At 44.6% G+C, this 18,539-nt stretch overlaps 1 protein-coding gene across 4 annotated transcripts in view; it reads left to right on the top strand.

Moving 5' to 3' along the window:
• The window catches only part of LOC133349665 (speckle-type POZ protein-like), a 56,147-nt gene that overhangs the window by 15,919 nt on the left and 21,689 nt on the right, over positions 1-18,539 (top strand). For all 4 annotated transcript variants that reach the window (XM_061563297.1, XM_061563296.1, XM_061563295.1 and 1 more), the window contains exons 2-5: positions 387-500; positions 8,142-8,263; positions 9,684-9,835; positions 17,856-17,983. In XM_061563297.1, coding sequence (XP_061419281.1) covers positions 423-500; positions 8,142-8,263; positions 9,684-9,835; positions 17,856-17,983 — 480 coding nt within the window. In that variant the 5' untranslated portion in view covers positions 387-422. The remainder of the gene's footprint in view (positions 1-386; positions 501-8,141; positions 8,264-9,683; positions 9,836-17,855; positions 17,984-18,539) is intronic.

Genomic DNA, 18,539 nt, shown 5'->3' with positions numbered 1-18,539 from the left:
AGTATGCCCATGACCCGCACAGGCTGGGTAGTCTCCCCATCCCACAGTGCATTCACAAGAGGCTGTACAAAGGACATCATTTTTTATGTAAAACACAACGATGTTCCATTTAATTCTTACTTGCTGTTATCTGTGTATATTTAGCCAATTGGCAGGTCTCGTGTGGTCTGGTAGAGTGTGCGTACCCCCACCTCTTCCGAGACCTGTGGCCAGCATGGGAGAATAAACCAAAGACCCACCAGAGGTGTTCCCTAGAGCTGCCTCTAGTGTAGGCCCTTCCAGCAGCAGTGGCATAAGCAAACCATTGCAGAGCCGGATCTTTACCACTTTTTACATACTGTTTTTTTTTATCTGTTTGTGTGTCTCTCATGCGCTGACGTTTCCAGACGGTGTGAATCGGTACCCACACCCCGACAACCGTGATGTCTCGAGCTTCGAGCCCCTCCCCGCCGGCGGACATGTCGAGTGGCCCCGTTGCCGAGAGCTGGTGCTACACGCAGGTGCGGCACCACGCCCTCGGGGCACCACCAGCACACGCACAACACACACACGGGAGGGGGGGCAGGCAGGCAGCCCCTGCGCGATTATTTACCACCAACGCGCCGGGCGTGGTGGCACACGCCTGTAATCCCACGCTTGTGTGTAGGCGGGATGGGTAAATCATGCAGGCCTTCTCATGTGTGTAGAACTCAAAGCTGCGGGGCCACAAGGTGGCCAGGAGTTAGCAGTAGTGCAAGTGGGGGACTGGTTCAGAGTTCCCATGCTTAATCGAACCCTGATAGAAAAATTGTACTGCCTGACCCATTGGCTGAGAGGCTGTAATATTGTCTGGCACTTTGTTTCGTTGGTAAAAATTCATCTTTGTCTGTTTGTTATGTTATTTGTGAAACAGATTTTCCAGTGTTATCCTTTCATGTTCAAAACTTCTCCTGAGCCCTCTGATTTTCTCTCACACATGTAAATGCTCAATGTGGATTTGACCAGACGTCCCATGCAGTATGCTCCTGAAAGAGTCTTAATACTCATTGTGGCTTTCCTGGATAAATAATTTACTTACTATTGCTATTGGCTCAAGCCTCAATACTATCGTGACACTGCTAGCACTGATCCCAAGACACAAGCTGCATGGGTGCCTATCCATCTTTGAGTTGGTGGTCACCTTTTTGAGATTAATGTCGGATAGGGTGAGCGGAATTCTTGAGAATTGGTGTGCAGTAACTGCTATTTATATGTAGAACACGTGAGAAGATTGCTTCTTATTTTACAATCTGCAGCTGGTGTAGAATATTCGAGTGTAAGAAAATAATTTGCAGGATAAGAGCTGAGTGCAGTTGTTGGGGAGAGAGAAAACGTTATTAAGCCCCTTGTCTTTTATCACTTTATGAATCCAATATCCCCTTTTGGATTTCATATGGATGAAAGTGTATCTAAATCTATCCTAAATATCTGACCCGTGCCCTCCAAGTACCTCTTTTACATATAAAGCATTTGTCAAATGCCTTTTTTAAATTATTCTCTGGATATGATCATGAGAGAAATATTTCATATTAAACGGCAATGTAACCAGAGTGAAGCATAGCTTGCATTGCATCAGAGATGTACCAATATTCTGAGCTTACATTTAAATATTTTTTTACATGAATGAGTAAGCCTAAAAATTGAGGACACCATTTAAAATACACTGGAATATACCAGGAGGTGGAAAATGTAGTTAGAAAAACTAACTGCTGAAATATGACTTCATCTACTAACAAACCAGAAATCTGTCGGGGCAAGTTGGTTATAAGACAGACGTCATTTGTGTTGGCTGGGTTGGTGGTGGCCTGCAACATGTCATGAGGTTGTATATACCTGCCTGACAGTGAAATAATTCGTTTAGATAAATTACTTTCACAAGCCATGTCTCATCTTATTCAAACATTGGTTATTTAGAATGCGTTTATGCTACCTTGCAGCAAAAGCTGCCTGTACTGTGTATTGTGCCCTGAGACAACCTGCATGAAGAGCCAAATATTTTGATAGTTATGCCATCACGACATAGCTTTGAAAAGAGGACATTATTAAGGTCTACGCTTTGTACATATTATTGCTCGTAATGGCCTTTAACACCACTTGGGCCTCCCTTTAATCCTGGTTCAGCACACGTACTTACTGTGGCAAGCAAACACAACTTTGCCTCGGCAGCAAATCCACCTGGGTAAAGGCAATCACGGGCCTATATCAGCTTAGGGACACCATGAGAATGAGGCCTTTGCGAGCTGCCGCATGGCAAACTAAGCTGATTACACCGTGCAGCAGCAGCCCCATTTAATTGCGTGTCCACGTTTGTGATTGGCACTGGCACCAAGCATCGGTTACACTTAAGTAGGGAAAGCCACCCCCTCCCCTCCCCGACTCCACCCTCTGCATGCTGGTTTTAATTTACAGCTCAGCTGCACTCAAGTGCTAAAATAATGGCGTCAAATGTCAGACCTTACAATGCCGTTACAATAACGAAAAAACATGACAATTCAGGGTGCTCCAATGGAGTGAGGCACATTTATTGTTTCCTCTCACCCTATCCAGCACGCCCGCCAACAGCTGACTACAACACTGGGCATTTGAACACGATCTCAATGACCCAATGTAAAGTCTAGAACCAGGGTTTGTTTCGCCATTCATTATTAATGCGCGTTCACTGCAAACAAACAGCAAGAGGATATGCCCTCCCAGCAACTAATGCATTGTAATTGTGCAGCTTTGTTTTCTCTAGCGCTCTAACCATTGAGAGATCCCGTACTAACAGTCCTGCCTCGCTTTGCCGGAATGAGTGGGGTGCCCTGGCATGCATGATATGCCAGCTGAAGGTGATTGTGGTTCTCCATCCAAGTGGTTATGCGGTCAAAGGAGAAACAGATGCGCAATGAGGATCGTTGGTGGATTCCAGTAATGTTGGATGTGGCGGGTGGTGTGTGGTGCACATGTAAACTTCTGATATTCAGACGATTAATGTGGTGTCAGTTATATTGTGCTCTGCTCGCTCAGCTTCAAGCCTCGCATGCACTTTCACCTGGTTCGAGCCACTGTTTTTAACAGTTGTGCGCAAACGATCCATTACGCATACCATTCCCTGCAGAGGATGTCCTGTGACTGGCAAAATATTCCATGATGTTATTTGCAATACGATGGCATCTTGTGCTTGTGCTGTCGCCAATGTCTGCAAAATCGCACCCCCGTTACTAAATGTCTCCCAGTGTGCAATGCATACCGCTCGTTCGGAAATGAGGCATTTGAAAGCAATATGAATAAAGCTTGCAGTGTCAGACATTGTGAATGGCTAACCCTTACAAAACCACTACAGTGATAGTGTAGAATTATAGTTTTTAAAAAAACATTCCTTGGTAGGAAATTGACTTTGTGGGCCAATGGCACTTTATATTTCTCATTAAGACCCGCTAGCGAAAACGGCAGTGTTTGTCTGCTAAGTGTCGGTAGGGCTTTGGTAATGTTGGTGCTTGATGCCTGACGTTATTATTCCTTTTCCTTAGAGCTTGTATTTCGGCAGCTATTGAAGTCGTTTAAAATTCAACTTGTAATGTTTGCGAAGCAAATCTGCTATTGGATTTTTCAGCATTTGACAACCAGAGGGCACACAGGGTTGCGCTTAGCATAATGTGTTAAGTACGCACGTTGTAATTTGCAGTAAATGCGTGCTGAGCTCAGGCATTGCTGGCAATAATACGGTGGGAATGGTTACCTTCCAGAATGCTTTTTTTGATATATGAAAATATAGCCTTGGGGAACAAAAAGATCAAACAAAATATACAAAACGTTGCTTGCTTTTTGTATTTTTGCTAAAAACACAGCATTTTGGCCTAATCAAATGTCATCATAAATGCGCTCTATTAAAAAAAACAAACCATGGTCCTTTTTTATCCTGCCCATAATAGCTTTTATTGCCTGATTTGTCTTTTATTTCATTTTCTGACCCTGCGGGTAAAATTGATATTGCATTTCCATTTACTGCATATAAATAAATATTAAACTCAACAAAAGAAATCCAGAAAGATGTACGCTGCAAACAGCACGACCGTTGTTTTCGATAACATTACCAGCATCTGCCCACTGATTGTCCCCTATTACTGATGCCCCGAAGAGAAATGGAACATGATAACGTCCCCCAGTGCCCACGAGTTAATGCCATATCGTGCATGTGGACGTACAACAAAAGTACACTGTATATTTTCCTCAAGTCTTTGAAGTCAACCACCATACATTCCATATAAAGCACAACATGAGTGGCCATTGTCCTGAGACGTCGCCTGTTGTATCCTTTTGATTTTGGGGGCAGTGTTGTTGATGAATGTGAGTTTTTGTTGTTGTTGTCGTTTATGTGACGAGGCAAAAGAGAGGACATCTTGGTGATGCGGGTGTTTAACTGGGTGCTTTGCAGGAGGGGTTAGTCGATTTTTTTCGATGTCATGTTTGCGAGATATTGCTCTGCAGGTGATAGAGAATAGGTTGTTGACCTATTCATACAGATATGGTATGTTTATATGAGCCCTGCTATGCATGGGTTTTCGCTGCACGCTATACACACAGAAAGAAAATAAAGTATTTTGCCTGAATATCCCAAGTAATATCTTAATTTCAAAATCCTTGATTGAATGACGCTTCCCTGGATAAACAAAGGGCTGTTAGTATTTTAAGTCTTATTCATAAGCATATGAATGGTTGCTGCGTAGCAGTTCAGTAAGACTTTATTTGTGGAGCCAAGCCTCTCTTATTCTCCATTGTGCACCTCTCGATCGAAGGTTGAGCTCTGTTGAAAGTTCATTATCAGTAGCTGCCAGGTTCACAGAATACTCCATTCCTGTGCAACTCCAGGAATGGAACGTGGTGAGAACTATCTGCCGAGGTTGTGCATTAATCAGTGACACCTGATGTAGGCAGTCTGCAAAGCCTGTTTGATGATCCAGGGAGATTAATCCTGGCTCAAAATCACTGAGCCACTCCCCCAGCCATTCATGCTTTCGACTCCCTGCCCCAAGCTGATGAATCACTTTCTCTTCTGCCTACGACTGTTTCTTTTCTTTAGATGTATATGTATCTAGGGGATTATTTACCCATGAAAACAGACTTTTGAATATTTCAGATGTTCATGTAATTATATTTCGTGCTAATTTAAAATTTATTTTTGCTAACAATAGTGACCGCACTTTTTGTGGGAAAGTAGTGGAAGTGAAGTCGTGTTCGTAACACCAATTCCAGTTTCGGATGCAACATTTCATGTGTATGTCCGATTTTGGTTTTAATCCCGAAATTTGTGAGCACATCTATGATGCATGCACACATTTTGTATTTATATCTAATGGAATGCCTACCTTTTCCTCGTAATGGAGATACAGGTTTCTTCATTTTACGCGGTAGATGCGTTCCAACAAAAGCGTAACCGCACGAGACAGCTGCTTGCCGAGTAGCACACACAGTACACGCACAGTAGACACAGTACACACAGCGTTGTCCCACGTCCAACCGCATATGAGCGAGTTCAAATTGCCGATAGCAAATTTTTGGTAAGAATTGGTTCGCTGCATTTACGTGAAATTGCACAAACCGAACCTGCGTAGAGCGAGGGAAACCTGTAGTCGATTATTTAATGTGTTCTTGAGATGCGGTTGAATGAAGAAGCGCCATAAATCTAAACAGTATTCACTGTTCTTTGCAAATGTAAAAAAAACCTAAACAATCCTTGCTTATTGATCTCTTTATTCAGTTAATTTTAGGAAGTGAAAATGAGTTTAGAAATGTAATTTGTTCAACAATATATGATTTAACCTTTCATATAATTATGGAATCTTAAAACCTCTCCACCATTGGGGAAACAACCTCTTAACAATGTATGAAACTCAATAGCTCCCCCCCCCCCCCAAAAAGAAAATGTTCAGCATTTCTTTATTTACATGGCATTATGGCATTTACTTACATTGTAATCTTTCAGTTGTACACTCCAATATGTTTTGACAAGAATTTTGAACGATTTTTTTTGAAAGTTCATACAAGCACGAATATACAGAGAGCCCTACCGTGATTAAAATATATAATGCCAAACGGTGGCCGGCAGAGGTGACATCGTGAATTCATTGCAGCAAGTCTATTTTTTTGTTTGCAAAAAAAAAGGTAGTAAGAATAATAACACGTGTGCTTTTTGCTAAGATGCCTATATTAATCCTGAGATGACTTTCTAAACTTGCCTGATTTAAAACATTTCCAGACTTAAATTTTGCACAAACTTTTATTTCTATTGCAAAGATACAAATTCCCCATCTGTTTTATAGTGTCAAGATGACTTTGCATTGAGTTCAGGGAAATTGGCCAGAGCCCTTGTTCCTCACGCATTCCTACAACAGCACTGAATGGTGTGCTCATTTCCAACAGAACATTCAATTTATGCCATCTGATGTGTTTTTTATCCTGTTACTTATTAACATCAGCATTAACACTTGCTAACAGCATGCCTAAACACGATGCAGCAGCTATGTTATCGGCAATAATAATGCATTTTGTGCAGGTTCACCCCCATCAGTGTTATTTGTTTTCCTTTGCTGTTGTACCGTGGTGTTAATTGGAAGTGTGCAATGTTAAGAGCTTATTACGCCCAAACATGCATTTTTTTAATGGCAGCTTTTGCAACAGTGGTGAGTGAACATGCACTGGATGTTGGAAGCGGTGCTGCAATCGGGTGCTTGGTAGTTCGCGCTGCCATGCTCCAGTTTCCAAATGCAGTCAGTGCGCAAGCAGCGGCCGCATTTGCAACTCTTGAGGGTGCCACTGTGGCGAGATGTTGACTCCCTTGCCTGGTATACAGGAGGTTGTGGTTTCGATCTCGACCCCGGCGACTGTGCATTTGGAGTTTGCGTGTTGTCTTTGTGTCCGTGTGGATGTTTGTCCGGGTCCTCCAGTTTTCTCTCCAAATTTAGAAACATGCGTTTCGATGAGCCGCTTCGTTGAGCTATCGTTTGTGGGCGGGTCACTTCTGAAAAAGAGCTATATATAGCTCAGTGGGCCTTACCTGGTAAAATAAGAAAAAAATTATAGTTTGTGCCGCTGTGAACATCGGCTAGTGAATATCAAACAAACGTGAAAAGGCCATACTTGGGCGTGGGTGAGGGGGCAGGGTGTGAAGGGCAAACTGTTGAGGGGCAGAAGACTCTAGTGAACCTTAACACTAACCCTACCTTTCACTCCAACAAACTAACCAAACAGCCCCCTAGCATGAGCCCTGTGCACCGTGAACCGCATTCTGACTGCCCCCACCTCTTGTGTATAACATAAACCCTCTTTTCACTCGTTTGTTGCCTTTTCATTATTGGTTCTTCACGGTGTCGTTTTGCGAATTGGGTTGTTGTGCAGTCGATGCATTTTGGTCTTCGTTGACCCAGCGTTTCATGAATCTCAGCGCAGGGCTCAATGCAAAAGGTCATGTGTATGGCAGAGCTGAGCCAACGCGTGTGTGTAAGCGTATGTGTGTGTGTGCAGTGTGGTCAGCACATTTACACAGCAAGTCTTTTGGTTACAAACACTTGACCGTGTGATATGTACTTTTGTATGTCAACAAATGACATGTCTTTCGTTTAGAGGTACATTTATGTTCGTTCGGAAGACTACATTTCATCACAATATACTGCCTAACTACAATACACTGCCTAGAGTTGTTCTCATTACTATATTATCATGTTATTTTAAATAAATGTTGTCTTAAGGAATTGGTCAAACATCCGCAGCAGGGTCCCTCGGGAATTATTGCATAAATTAAGGACTCATCTTTATATTTGTAAAGTAATTAAATACAATTTCACACAATGGCAGCACATTAATCTGTTGTTCTCATAACTTTCTTACACAAGCTGAACAATGAAGAACATGCATACCGACTCAAAATATCCACAGCAAACTCCATGTGCTGTAGAATGTCTTCCATTAGTAGCCTTCTCGAAAAACGGTTTAAAAATAATCTCGAATTCCATTCGGAGATAGTAGCGTTCTTTGGGCCGCGTTGGTCTGCGGGGAGTGATGCAACGCGCGGCTGTGTCATCAAATGCGTGAGGGGGGGGGGGTGACGGAGTCGGAGTGACCTTGTGCGTCGCTGCGCTTGGCCGCAGGTGAAAGTGGTCAAGTTCTCCTACATGTGGACCATCAACAACTTCAGCTTCTCGCGGGAGGAGATGGGCGAGGTGCTTAAAAGCTCGACCTTCTCGTCGGGAGCCAACGACAAGCTGAAATGGTAGGTCGACGTACGCGGGGCAGCAAATCGCTCATTGCAATATTTTGTGATTAAAATCTCATGGAGATAAAGTGCCGAGCGTCCACAGTGACACTTTGGAATTCCTTCATATGTTCGTAGTCATGGTCTCGATCAAGAGGTCATCGGCCACACATCGCAATGTATTTATGTTTGTCGATCTTCTTTTGCACCATACATAGCCAACTGTGCTCATCAGAGGTACGGGGGAATGACAACAAACTAAACACAAAAATCAGTTGTAAAGAAATTACTTTTCAATCAAGATTTAAGAGCGCATAGCGCCAGTGGCTTCCTAATCTTGGAAGTAAGAGCGTTCCAGACGGTCGCAGAAGAACATCTGAAAGCGCACAATGCAGTGATCGTTTTTGTTCGATGGCTATCCAAAAGCCACTGCGAGGAAGCACGGAGTTCGTGTGCTGGTTTATACCTCTTGACGAGATGAGCAAGGTATTGCGGTTCATCTGTGGCAAGCACTTTGTCTGCAGATGTCGTTGTTGTAAAATCGAAACCCGACTTCCCAGACCTGCTCTTACAGTATGTCCCTATCTGGCTGTTGGACTTGCCCTTTGTTCCCAACCTCCAGTGGTAACCCGGCCCTCCTCCATTCATGCACACATGCCCCACCCATCACAACCTCCTTTTCCGGATTACATCTATGATACTTTCTTGCCGCGTATTGTGAGTTTAAACTTTAGCTTGAATTGGCACGTGTGGGTTTCGCTGTGTAAATATCACTGTGTAGGTTGTATGTTGTTATAGGATTTCATCTCTTGCCCATAGCTTTTTTTTTCCCCCAACCAGCGAGCCAGGAATGTCCCAATTGACAATATTTATATAAAAAAATGACAAAGAAAAATTTCTACTTTATGTTCACATTTGTTTAATTAGGTTAACACTTAATTTCAGGCACTAAACTATCTTTCCACTGAATTTATGAACTGTGTACTTCGTTGGAGGTATATTAGGTGCCATATGTTTTTTTCTGTTGCTTTTTAAACAGCTGGCTGGTGAAGCCATTCAGATTAAGAGACTATGCATTGATGTAGCCGACAGCCTAAGAGCGTAAAAAAAAGCAAGCATCCTTCCTAATACGTTGCCACTGATGTGATGAACCTGCGCGGTTTCATTGAAAATTGATTGGGTGTGTGGAAAGCTGCATTTGCTCGGCTAACAAACTCCGGCAGTTCTGTTCGCCGAGCGCCCACGGTGAGCTTTGCTGCCAAGGTTAATGGAATTCCCCATGTCCGGCCAATCAATCAATCCATCCGTCAATAAAAAGCTTTCTGTTCTCTTGAATCCTCGTCGACGTCACGGGCGTTCAGGGGAGCTTGGTCGGGGCAAGGGGGCGGGGACGGATTGCAGGGCTCGCGTGACGATCGATGCTGTCATCTCCGCACAGGTGCCTGCGCGTCAACCCCAAAGGCCTGGATGAGGAGAGCAAAGACTACCTCTCGCTTTACCTGCTGCTCGTCAGCTGCCCTAAGTCGGAGGTCCGGGCTAAGTTCAAGTTCTCCATTCTCAACGCGAAGGGAGAGGAGACCAAGGCAATGGGTGAGGATGGCGTCGAGTGCTTGCGTGCGTGCGCATGCCCGTGCGCATGCCCGTGCGCATGCCCGTGCGCATGCCCGTGCGCATGCCCGTGCGCATGCCCGTGCGCATGCCCGTGCGCATGCCCGTGCGTATGCTGATGCTCACACACATTCTCAGACACTCAAGACTTTTTTTTTTCCACGGTCGTACTTTGAGACGTACAAGTGTTTTACTCATTCCACCGCTGCATGAGGTTTTTCACGATACCATTCGTGTCATGGAAGTTAAACGGCCGTACTTCAATGCGTGTTGGTGAAGGCAGCAAGCATCGACGTACGAGTATAATTTTATTTAACGACGGCGTTTGCGACGCTTCCCTCTGCCGCTCACAGTGTAACCTCTCGGCCACCTATGGCAACTTGTTTGCGCTTGGGGCTCACCATTTGGAGCACTATCCAGGCTCAACCCCACCTAGCCTCTGGGATCTGACGAGATCAGCTGCAGTCCGGGCGATAGGGACGTTTAGCCAGTTTTATTTTAAGGAGCGTTTTGGCTGTGGGAGGAAACTTGAGTGCCTGGAGAATGACCAGAACGTAGACGGTTTCACAAACGCATTTGCCCTACGTCCTACTCCTTGGCGTCGAGCACCCCCAGAGGGTTTGGGAATCTCAAGGATCTGCACGATCCACAAACTCTTGCCTCCAGAACGCTGTATTATGTGCATGCATCACCGTACCTGGGGTACGATGCACACGGAATGTCCTGCATGTCTTGCACCACTCACGGCACACACGAAACACGCAATACACAACACCGAGTACACACGATGTGCTCTTTGCACATACATGTACATGAGTACACGTGTGCAATGCATGTTCATGGTACGCAGATATAAAGACCGCCCTCCACCTATAGCTCTTAGACTGTTGAGGCAAGTGCTCTTTGCAGCATACCTACACACAAAGGCAAAGATCCCCTATATCGTCTTTAACAGACTGTTGGGACAAGTGCTATTAGCGAGCACCTATTAAGTCTGGCACATCACACGAGGGGGTGGGTCACAAGCATTGCCATTTTTGCCCTCCCCCCCAGTGCTCCAGGATACACGCTGCAATCTTGTACTCACTCGTGTAAGGCTGAGTCAACCTAGCGGAGGCCTAAGACTGAGGTGTAAGAAGGTATCCCCACATCACGAGAGTGACGACGGGGGTTTGTTCGACCACACTTGATCATGTTGATCAGTGCAGGTTGGGGAACGTAGATACCCAGGACCGGTTCAGATGTCACCCGCCACTGATGTTAGCCGTTGCCCGGAAATTAACATCGGGTCGCTGGGTTTGTTAACGCAGTGCGCTTACCGCTGTTCCACCGTTCGTTGTACACCGTGCAAGCGAGCACACGCCCACGATCGACCACCCACAGACGGGCACCACCTGCTCGCGTAACGACGTTGTGCCGACTCCGTCTCCCCACACGCGGCGTATGGAAAGGGAATTCCGTGCACCCAATCCACAGGAAATCTTGCCTGTCACATTTTCTAGAGACCGTAATAAATTCCACATCCGCAGCTGTTGCCGCAAGCAGCGTAATGACTGTGATACCGACATGAAATGTTTGAAGGTATATTTTCATTAAATTAGTTATTCGCGAATCATCCTTGGACCAAACGTTTTCCTCTGCACACTCATTTTTATATCTACGTACTTGCAAGTGGTGGGATGTGCTCCCATCCTCAAGCCACATGGCATTAATTGAGACCTCCAGCAATAGCTGGCTTGGCAAAAAATGCTCTACCGTCAATGATTAACATAAATTAGACCCATCGTTATAATCATATCACCTGAAGTGCACCCAGACTTGTCTGATCTCAGAAGCTAAGTGGAATTTGAGCCTGGATAATGCTTCAATGGGTGACCACTGCATATAACAGGTTATAGGCTGCGGTGGGGATACATTGTGGGCAGGAGAGGGCAGTGCAGAATAATCCATTGTACTATACTTCTATGCTCTTCCATATATGCTCCCCACATTCACCAACCTGCTTCGTGAAGTACAATCACACCACCCACATGACATGGGGTAGCCCTATTGGATTGACAAAAGGGTGTATTTGTACACTCATAATGTGTATTGTTTTTGGCTTTTCTCAAGATAGTTAGGCCAAATTGAACTGCATTCAAACTCATTACTCTTCCACTCAACGAGACTGAAAGCAGAGTCCCACGATTCCAGCAAATCTTGCCAGCTTGGATCATTACATTGTAAATTATTTTTCTACAAGCCTTTCCCCGTCGTATGTACACTTCCTTAATCAATCGAAGCCAGATCTTTTTTTTTTTATAAATACAGTAAAACCTTGGATTGCGAGTAACTTGGTCTGCGAGTGTTTTGCAAGACGAGCACATTTTTTAAATTAATATTAATTTGATAAACGAGCGGGGTCTTGCTATACGAGTAGTACGTGTATAGGCTTTGTTTGCCGAGCGTTACGTGATCACAACTGATATACGAGTGCTTTGATATACGAGTGCTTTGGATTACAAACACGTTTCCGGAACGAATTATGCTCGCAATCCAAGGTTTTACTGCATGGTAATATTTTGCACAAGCAAATCGTCGACAACCTTTGCTCCGAGCAGCGCTTCCCGCTGCCAGGTTCAGTCACGTCAGAGTTGCGCTAAAACAACCCGTCGCTCAACCAACGTGACGGGCTGCTGACAAACAAGTGCTCTGCACACCGCGCGACAAATCCCTCATCGTAATTAGGCTCACATTACGGCCATTAGTGGCAATAGATGGGGGAGAGGGAGCCAGGATTTGAGATGTTAAACAATTTTACAATAACGTAAGTTATTTCCACGGGGATTCCGTCGGGGGCGCATTTATTAGCGAAAGGGCGATGAGGTGGGGTTGCAGGGAGTTAAAGGAAGGGTTTACACTGTCGTTATCCTCGCTAGAGCTTGTGTAATAAGGCGTCTCTTGGAAAAGCATGCTCTCGGGATTTCACACCGTCATGCGCACTTAATCAAGCAACTGGGATGTTGATTTAGTCGGCTGCAGTTCTTCTTGTCGTGGCCCCACGCCTCCCCCCACCTCATCCTTGGCACCATCCCTCCCATCCTCCGCCACCCCGCGCACCCCCGACCCCCATCTCCCCTGGCACGGCACACTCCTGCGATATAGCACTCCGCTCTCGGCCGCATGCTGCTCACTTGTTCAGATCTAATTAGCAGCTTTGGTGCGCTTGCGGGCGCGCGGGGAATAGCGCCTGTTAAGAGGTGCACTTACTGTATTTGGCACAGAAGCCGAGCTGCAGCCGACTGTATTCCAACCGAATATTTGCATTTCAAAGAGCTGCGCGTTCAAACAATAGCTATTTAGTATTTTCCCCAAACGACACCAACAAAAATGGCTAAATGTCCCGCCCCCATTAATTTAAAATCGGGCTACAACAAGTGTTCTTTAATTGCGACGTCGCTCCCGTCCCGTGAATTTGATATATGCACTGTGAAACTAATCTGGTTCATGCAGTTATCTTTGTTTGAAGTGGAGTACTTTAATAAGATGAATTAGACTTGTATACTAAGCCTTCTTCACATTAGCTGCAATGGAGGCAATGTAAATGTGTGTGTGTGTATGGGAATTCGGCCTCACTGAGAGTGTTTCTCCCTCGATAGTGAACTAGTGACGCTGCGTTTCAAGATCACATATGACCGCTGGTAGCTTCCTTACAGAGTGCATCTTTGAACTGGTGACAAAGTTTTAGCGTGTCATTTTACATTTGACTGAATTGGCTACGTGACACTTGCGATTTAGAAAATTACCCAATGAATATATCTGAAGTCACTGAAGATGGGGGGCCTTTGACAGGAGCTACTTTGTAGCATACCGAAACGTACATAGAATTAGCTGCATTTTAACTGCCAAGACCAATTTTAGAGAACTGCATTTGCAGCAATGTAAACACACAGGTAGTGAGTATGCCCTATTAACCCTTGTTCAGCCCTGGCAGACTAAATGCACATGGTGTTGGCAATAATCTATAAAGGGTTTAGATGCACAATGCAATTTTGGTGCAATCGGTGGGGGTACGATCCTATCACGAGCGGCCGATTGCACGACTCAACGCGCTATTGCGTGACTATTGCGCCATGCAATCGGTTGTGATGCAGTCGCACACTGCCACGCTTGATTGATCTGCGTTGTTAATTTTTTAGATTGGACGCGATTGCAATCCAATATTCACCTATTTAGTGAGTAAGTGAGAGTTACGTGACTACGCAGATAGCACTGGTCAACAAAAACAAAAAATCTGGCCTGGACTTTTGCAGCTGTTCTAGACTAATTCAGGGTGCTGATTCCAAATCTGATCTCAGATTTGCTCCATCACATCTCATTTTTATGTTATCGGCATACCCCATTTTCATTGATTTTACCCGAAATTAACTCTATCACTTATGAAGTTGTTGCGAGTCAGTGACTGCTTTAGTGTTAAAATATGGTGCTGTATTTTTAGGAGAGTGTGTTTATAATACTATTTTATGTAGATATCCACACTTATTTAATATTTTTCTTCAGTTTTTATTGAAAATGCAATATTTGATATCTCAAAAACCTGATGTGATAGACAAAAACTGATGCCAGATTTGGAATCGGCACCCCAAAATTACATTGAAACCGTTGGAATACCTTATGCCAGAAAAGGTGTGACCAGTGTAATATGTATGTGCACATGGCGTGTGTGGCTATTTGTGTATATGAATGTAGGCATATCAAATGGCTTGGTGATGGTGGTTAGTGCACTGCTCTATGAATCCCAATGACCTGAGCTCGATTTCCAGCCACGATTGCCATCGGTGCAAATGAATATCTTAGCAAATTAATAGCTGGGCCTATACAGGCCGACTAAACATGAGCACTGGTGAGACCAAGGTGGCCCTACGTGTCGCTGGCCACATGGCCTCCTCGTGTTCTGTGGCGGCCTTAACTGGTGGTCGCTTGTAACACTTGCTCTGATAGTCTGTGTCGGTTATGCATGGGTTCTGTGTTTGCTTATGTAGGTGTGTGCAAGTGTATATGATTCTTTATTTTCCCCAAACTTCCATCCTTTGTGGTAGTGTTTGCCTCCAATTGCTTGCAATCCTAATGCATCTGGTCCTGCCCCCATTGATTGCATTGAAATTGCAGAGTGTATTTGGACCGTAAGGATGCTATTGCATGAGAGAAGGTGGTGGGGTTACGGCCACACCAAAACAGCTTTTGTCTACCTCGTGTTGATGTTACACCACCACACAAGTTCTCATTTACAGTTAATTTTCCGGGAGTTACAGAATGCCATAGTCGGTGTGCGTTGCATGCAAAACAAGCACATACACACACACATACGCACCCTTGCATTTGCATGCACAAGCAGAAATGAAAATACTGCCAATGTTAACTTACACATAATCAGATTTGCAATCATCGATGAGCTGCCATCATGTTGCATAATGAGGCATTTTGTAGCGCAAAGTCAAGCACGTACGTGCATACAAATTTGGGCATTGGCGCACAGATTTACGATTGTCTATACAGAGCAAATGGTAAAATGGGAAGAGCACTTTGCTCAGTTTCATAAGTTGATGTCGGAATTAACAAGGGAAATATAAGCACGTTGAAATGTTGCATCTCTGCTGAGCCAACTGTGTTCTCACTGGGGTGTTTTTCATTGTCTCCAGCACCATAGAACAATGCCACTCAAGCTTAGTAAACGAAAACCCTTGGCTGCGTTCTTTTATCTTGAAAACTCTCGTGCCATCAAAGCCCTCGTGCATTGGCGTGAAATTTAATCATGACAAGTCTAGTGTCATCTCAACTTGCCTTAGATCAAGATCTCTCACTGCTATTCCCCTTTTTCCACCTTCCCACCTTTGTTCACATCCTTTATCGCGCCGCTCTCTCACTCTCCCAGTCTCTCTCCCTCTGTCATACAAGTACACTGCTGCCTTTGGGCTTTGCCGCTTCTAACGGTTGTGGCTCAGAGCTCCCTGGTGGGCTGCGACGAAGTCGGGTGAAGGTTGTGATCTGGATAGGTACAAGTTTGGGATCTAATTGAGTGTCAGGTCTCCCCAATGGTTTTATCCAATGTGCTTCTATGACCTGGAGCCATGCAAGTGAGAGAGAGGCCTGCTCTGTTAGTGGAAACTTAAAGAACAGAAATTACCCTCATATCTATGAGATTGCATGCAAAAGAAATCTGTTAGGCATTTGTAACCGTTGGGTAAAGAAGTATGTTAATTAAGTGATGCAATGCTCACATCTCAAATTGGATGCTAATTATTATTCTTTCGGTAAAGTCACGAGACTTTACCGAAAAACCCAAAGAATATGAATTCCTGCAGTCACGAAAATTATTTGGGGTTAATGGATTGCTGAGTGAAGCACAGAGGCTTGTAGCCTGATGAAAGGTTTGGGATTTTTTTACTCTGTGGCGTGGGGGCTGTCACCACACATTTCCTCTTTACAGACAGACGAGGGTGTTGATCGGAGTAAATTACATTATCAATAATTGGCAGCCTTTTGAAAATCCAATGCTGGATGAAGGCCTCTCCAAGCCATGTCGGTCATGGGGGCTTGTTTGGCCATATTTCTTGATGGTCAGTGGGTGTTGGTGAAGTGAGAGCTTGGAGGCATTTAAGAGTGTTTTGGATCACCCACCACTGATGTTAGTCATGGTCGGCTGTCTAACTCAGATCGCCAGGTTCATACTGCAGTGTGCTAGCTACTGTTCCTCTGCTGCTTCTGATGATAATGATGGGCTACTTTATGTTAATCATTGACAGTAGAGCATTTTTTTCCAAGCCAGTTATTGGTAGAGGTCTAAATTATTGCCATGTGGCTTACTTGAAGGTGGGAGCACATCCCACCACTTACAACGTATGTAGATAATTCTATGCTGAGAGTACAATGCAAATCACAGTGAACAATAACAGCCATGGACAGGCATTCAATTGAGATGCCACTGGATCTGTTTGAGAATGCAGAAATGCAATACATGATGAAAGGGGAAGAGCGTTAAAACAATTTCATCGTCGAATAAGTTAATATAGAGTTTTTTGCCATTGCTTATGGCAAAGCTTAATGCCCCTTTGTCAAAACTGCCCTGCCAACGCTGGCAGTTAGGAATCCGTCTTTCTTCCTCCAGTAATTCAATTGGCCAGGAAGAAAAAAAGTAAAAAAAACAGCTTGTAGGCTTCCATTATTTCATGATGTGACATTCCTTGGTCATGCCTGGGGTGGTTTTATGACCCGAGATAACTCTGTCATTTTTTTTTTAACCTAAGCCATTTGACACTTTGAGATTTGTGACTGCCCATGTGTTTCGACTCCGTGACACTTTAGAAATAAATAATTTGCTACAGAAAATCGATGATGGTTATTTAATTTGGCAGCTCGGTCGTGCTGTTCCGCTTTTGCTGTTTTAATGTAACATTTTGTTTAAAAAAAACTTTACTGCAATATTGGCATTTTCAAAATAGTTTTAGCGATATTTCATTTTCAGCCACTTTTTCCGACTACCTCTAATGTATGCATGCATCCGTGGGGGGGAGGGGTGGTGAGGAATGAGTAACTGCAACTAAACAAGTGCATGTTGGTTGCAATTTTGTTTTGGAGAACATGCCACATGCATCGCATGCCAACAACGTCGGTAGAAAACTTATTTTGTTTTAAGAGAATTGATATTTATTCAGGTGCAAGTGCATCGTGACTCTCTTCTCTTCCCCACCTTTCCTCACTGTGTGTTTGTAGTTTTTTTGTTTACCAAATATCTGCCCTATTTTTACCTCTTTTGCTCATGGCTGGCTGTGTACCAAATTGTTCATTGATTCTTGAATTGCTTTGCCAAAGCTCACACAACAGCCAAGCCACCCATGGCCCGGTCACTTAAAAAAAACATCCCAGCAGAGTGCAAGTGTAGTGGCACATGTTGCGACCGTGCCATGTCCATGCCTCATTCTCCCCCTCCCTCTCCGCCTGTCACTTTTCCCTCTTGTGGATGCAGAGAGCCAGAGGGCATATCGGTTTGTTCAGGGCAAAGACTGGGGCTTCAAGAAGTTCATTCGACGCGACTTCCTATTGGACGAGGCCAATGGGCTGCTCCCGGACGACAAGCTGACACTCTTCTGCGAGGTGAGCCGTGCCCCTCTGCACCATCCTGCCTTGCTTGCTGCATAAGCGCAGCAGCCACAGTGTTACAGCTGCCAAGCCATCGGGATTTAGTTTCTCCCGCTTTGTGCATCGCGTAGCATTGGCAAAAACTATCTGTCGTGAACAGATGCGTTTATGGACTGCGATGTGATCAAGAGTTACACTTCATATTCCAGCCAGGGTTCACTCTGAGCAAATGTGGGCCTCTAGAGTGGGAGAAAATCGTCCAAAGCCACGCGCATGTTTTTTTTTTGCGTTCCTCCCGGCGCTCGCTCGGACTGGCAGTTTGTGGGATGCGTGCCCGGGTGTGAATCTGTCCAATTAGTTTTCCGAATTTGGCCGCATCGGTTTGAAGTCCCTGCGACGCATGTAGCATCGCAGACACGTGACAAGTCGCTGTAAATAAAGGTTTAAGAAAGCGAGCAACCATTCCTTCTGCATTCCCTGAACTCTTGATGATTTTTTTCAAGGAGCACACCTAAGCTGTCAACGGCTCATTTCTTCGTGGTGTATTTTTTCGCGAGGGTTTTGAAACGAG

The sequence above is a fragment of the Lethenteron reissneri genome, chromosome 31, assembly GCF_015708825.2.
Source record: "Lethenteron reissneri isolate LAM-NWPU_2019-01 chromosome 31, ASM1570882v1, whole genome shotgun sequence".
Classification (NCBI taxonomy): Eukaryota; Metazoa; Chordata; class Hyperoartia; order Petromyzontiformes; family Petromyzontidae; genus Lethenteron; species Lethenteron reissneri.
This window is presented reverse-complemented; position numbering and strand designations above follow the sequence as displayed.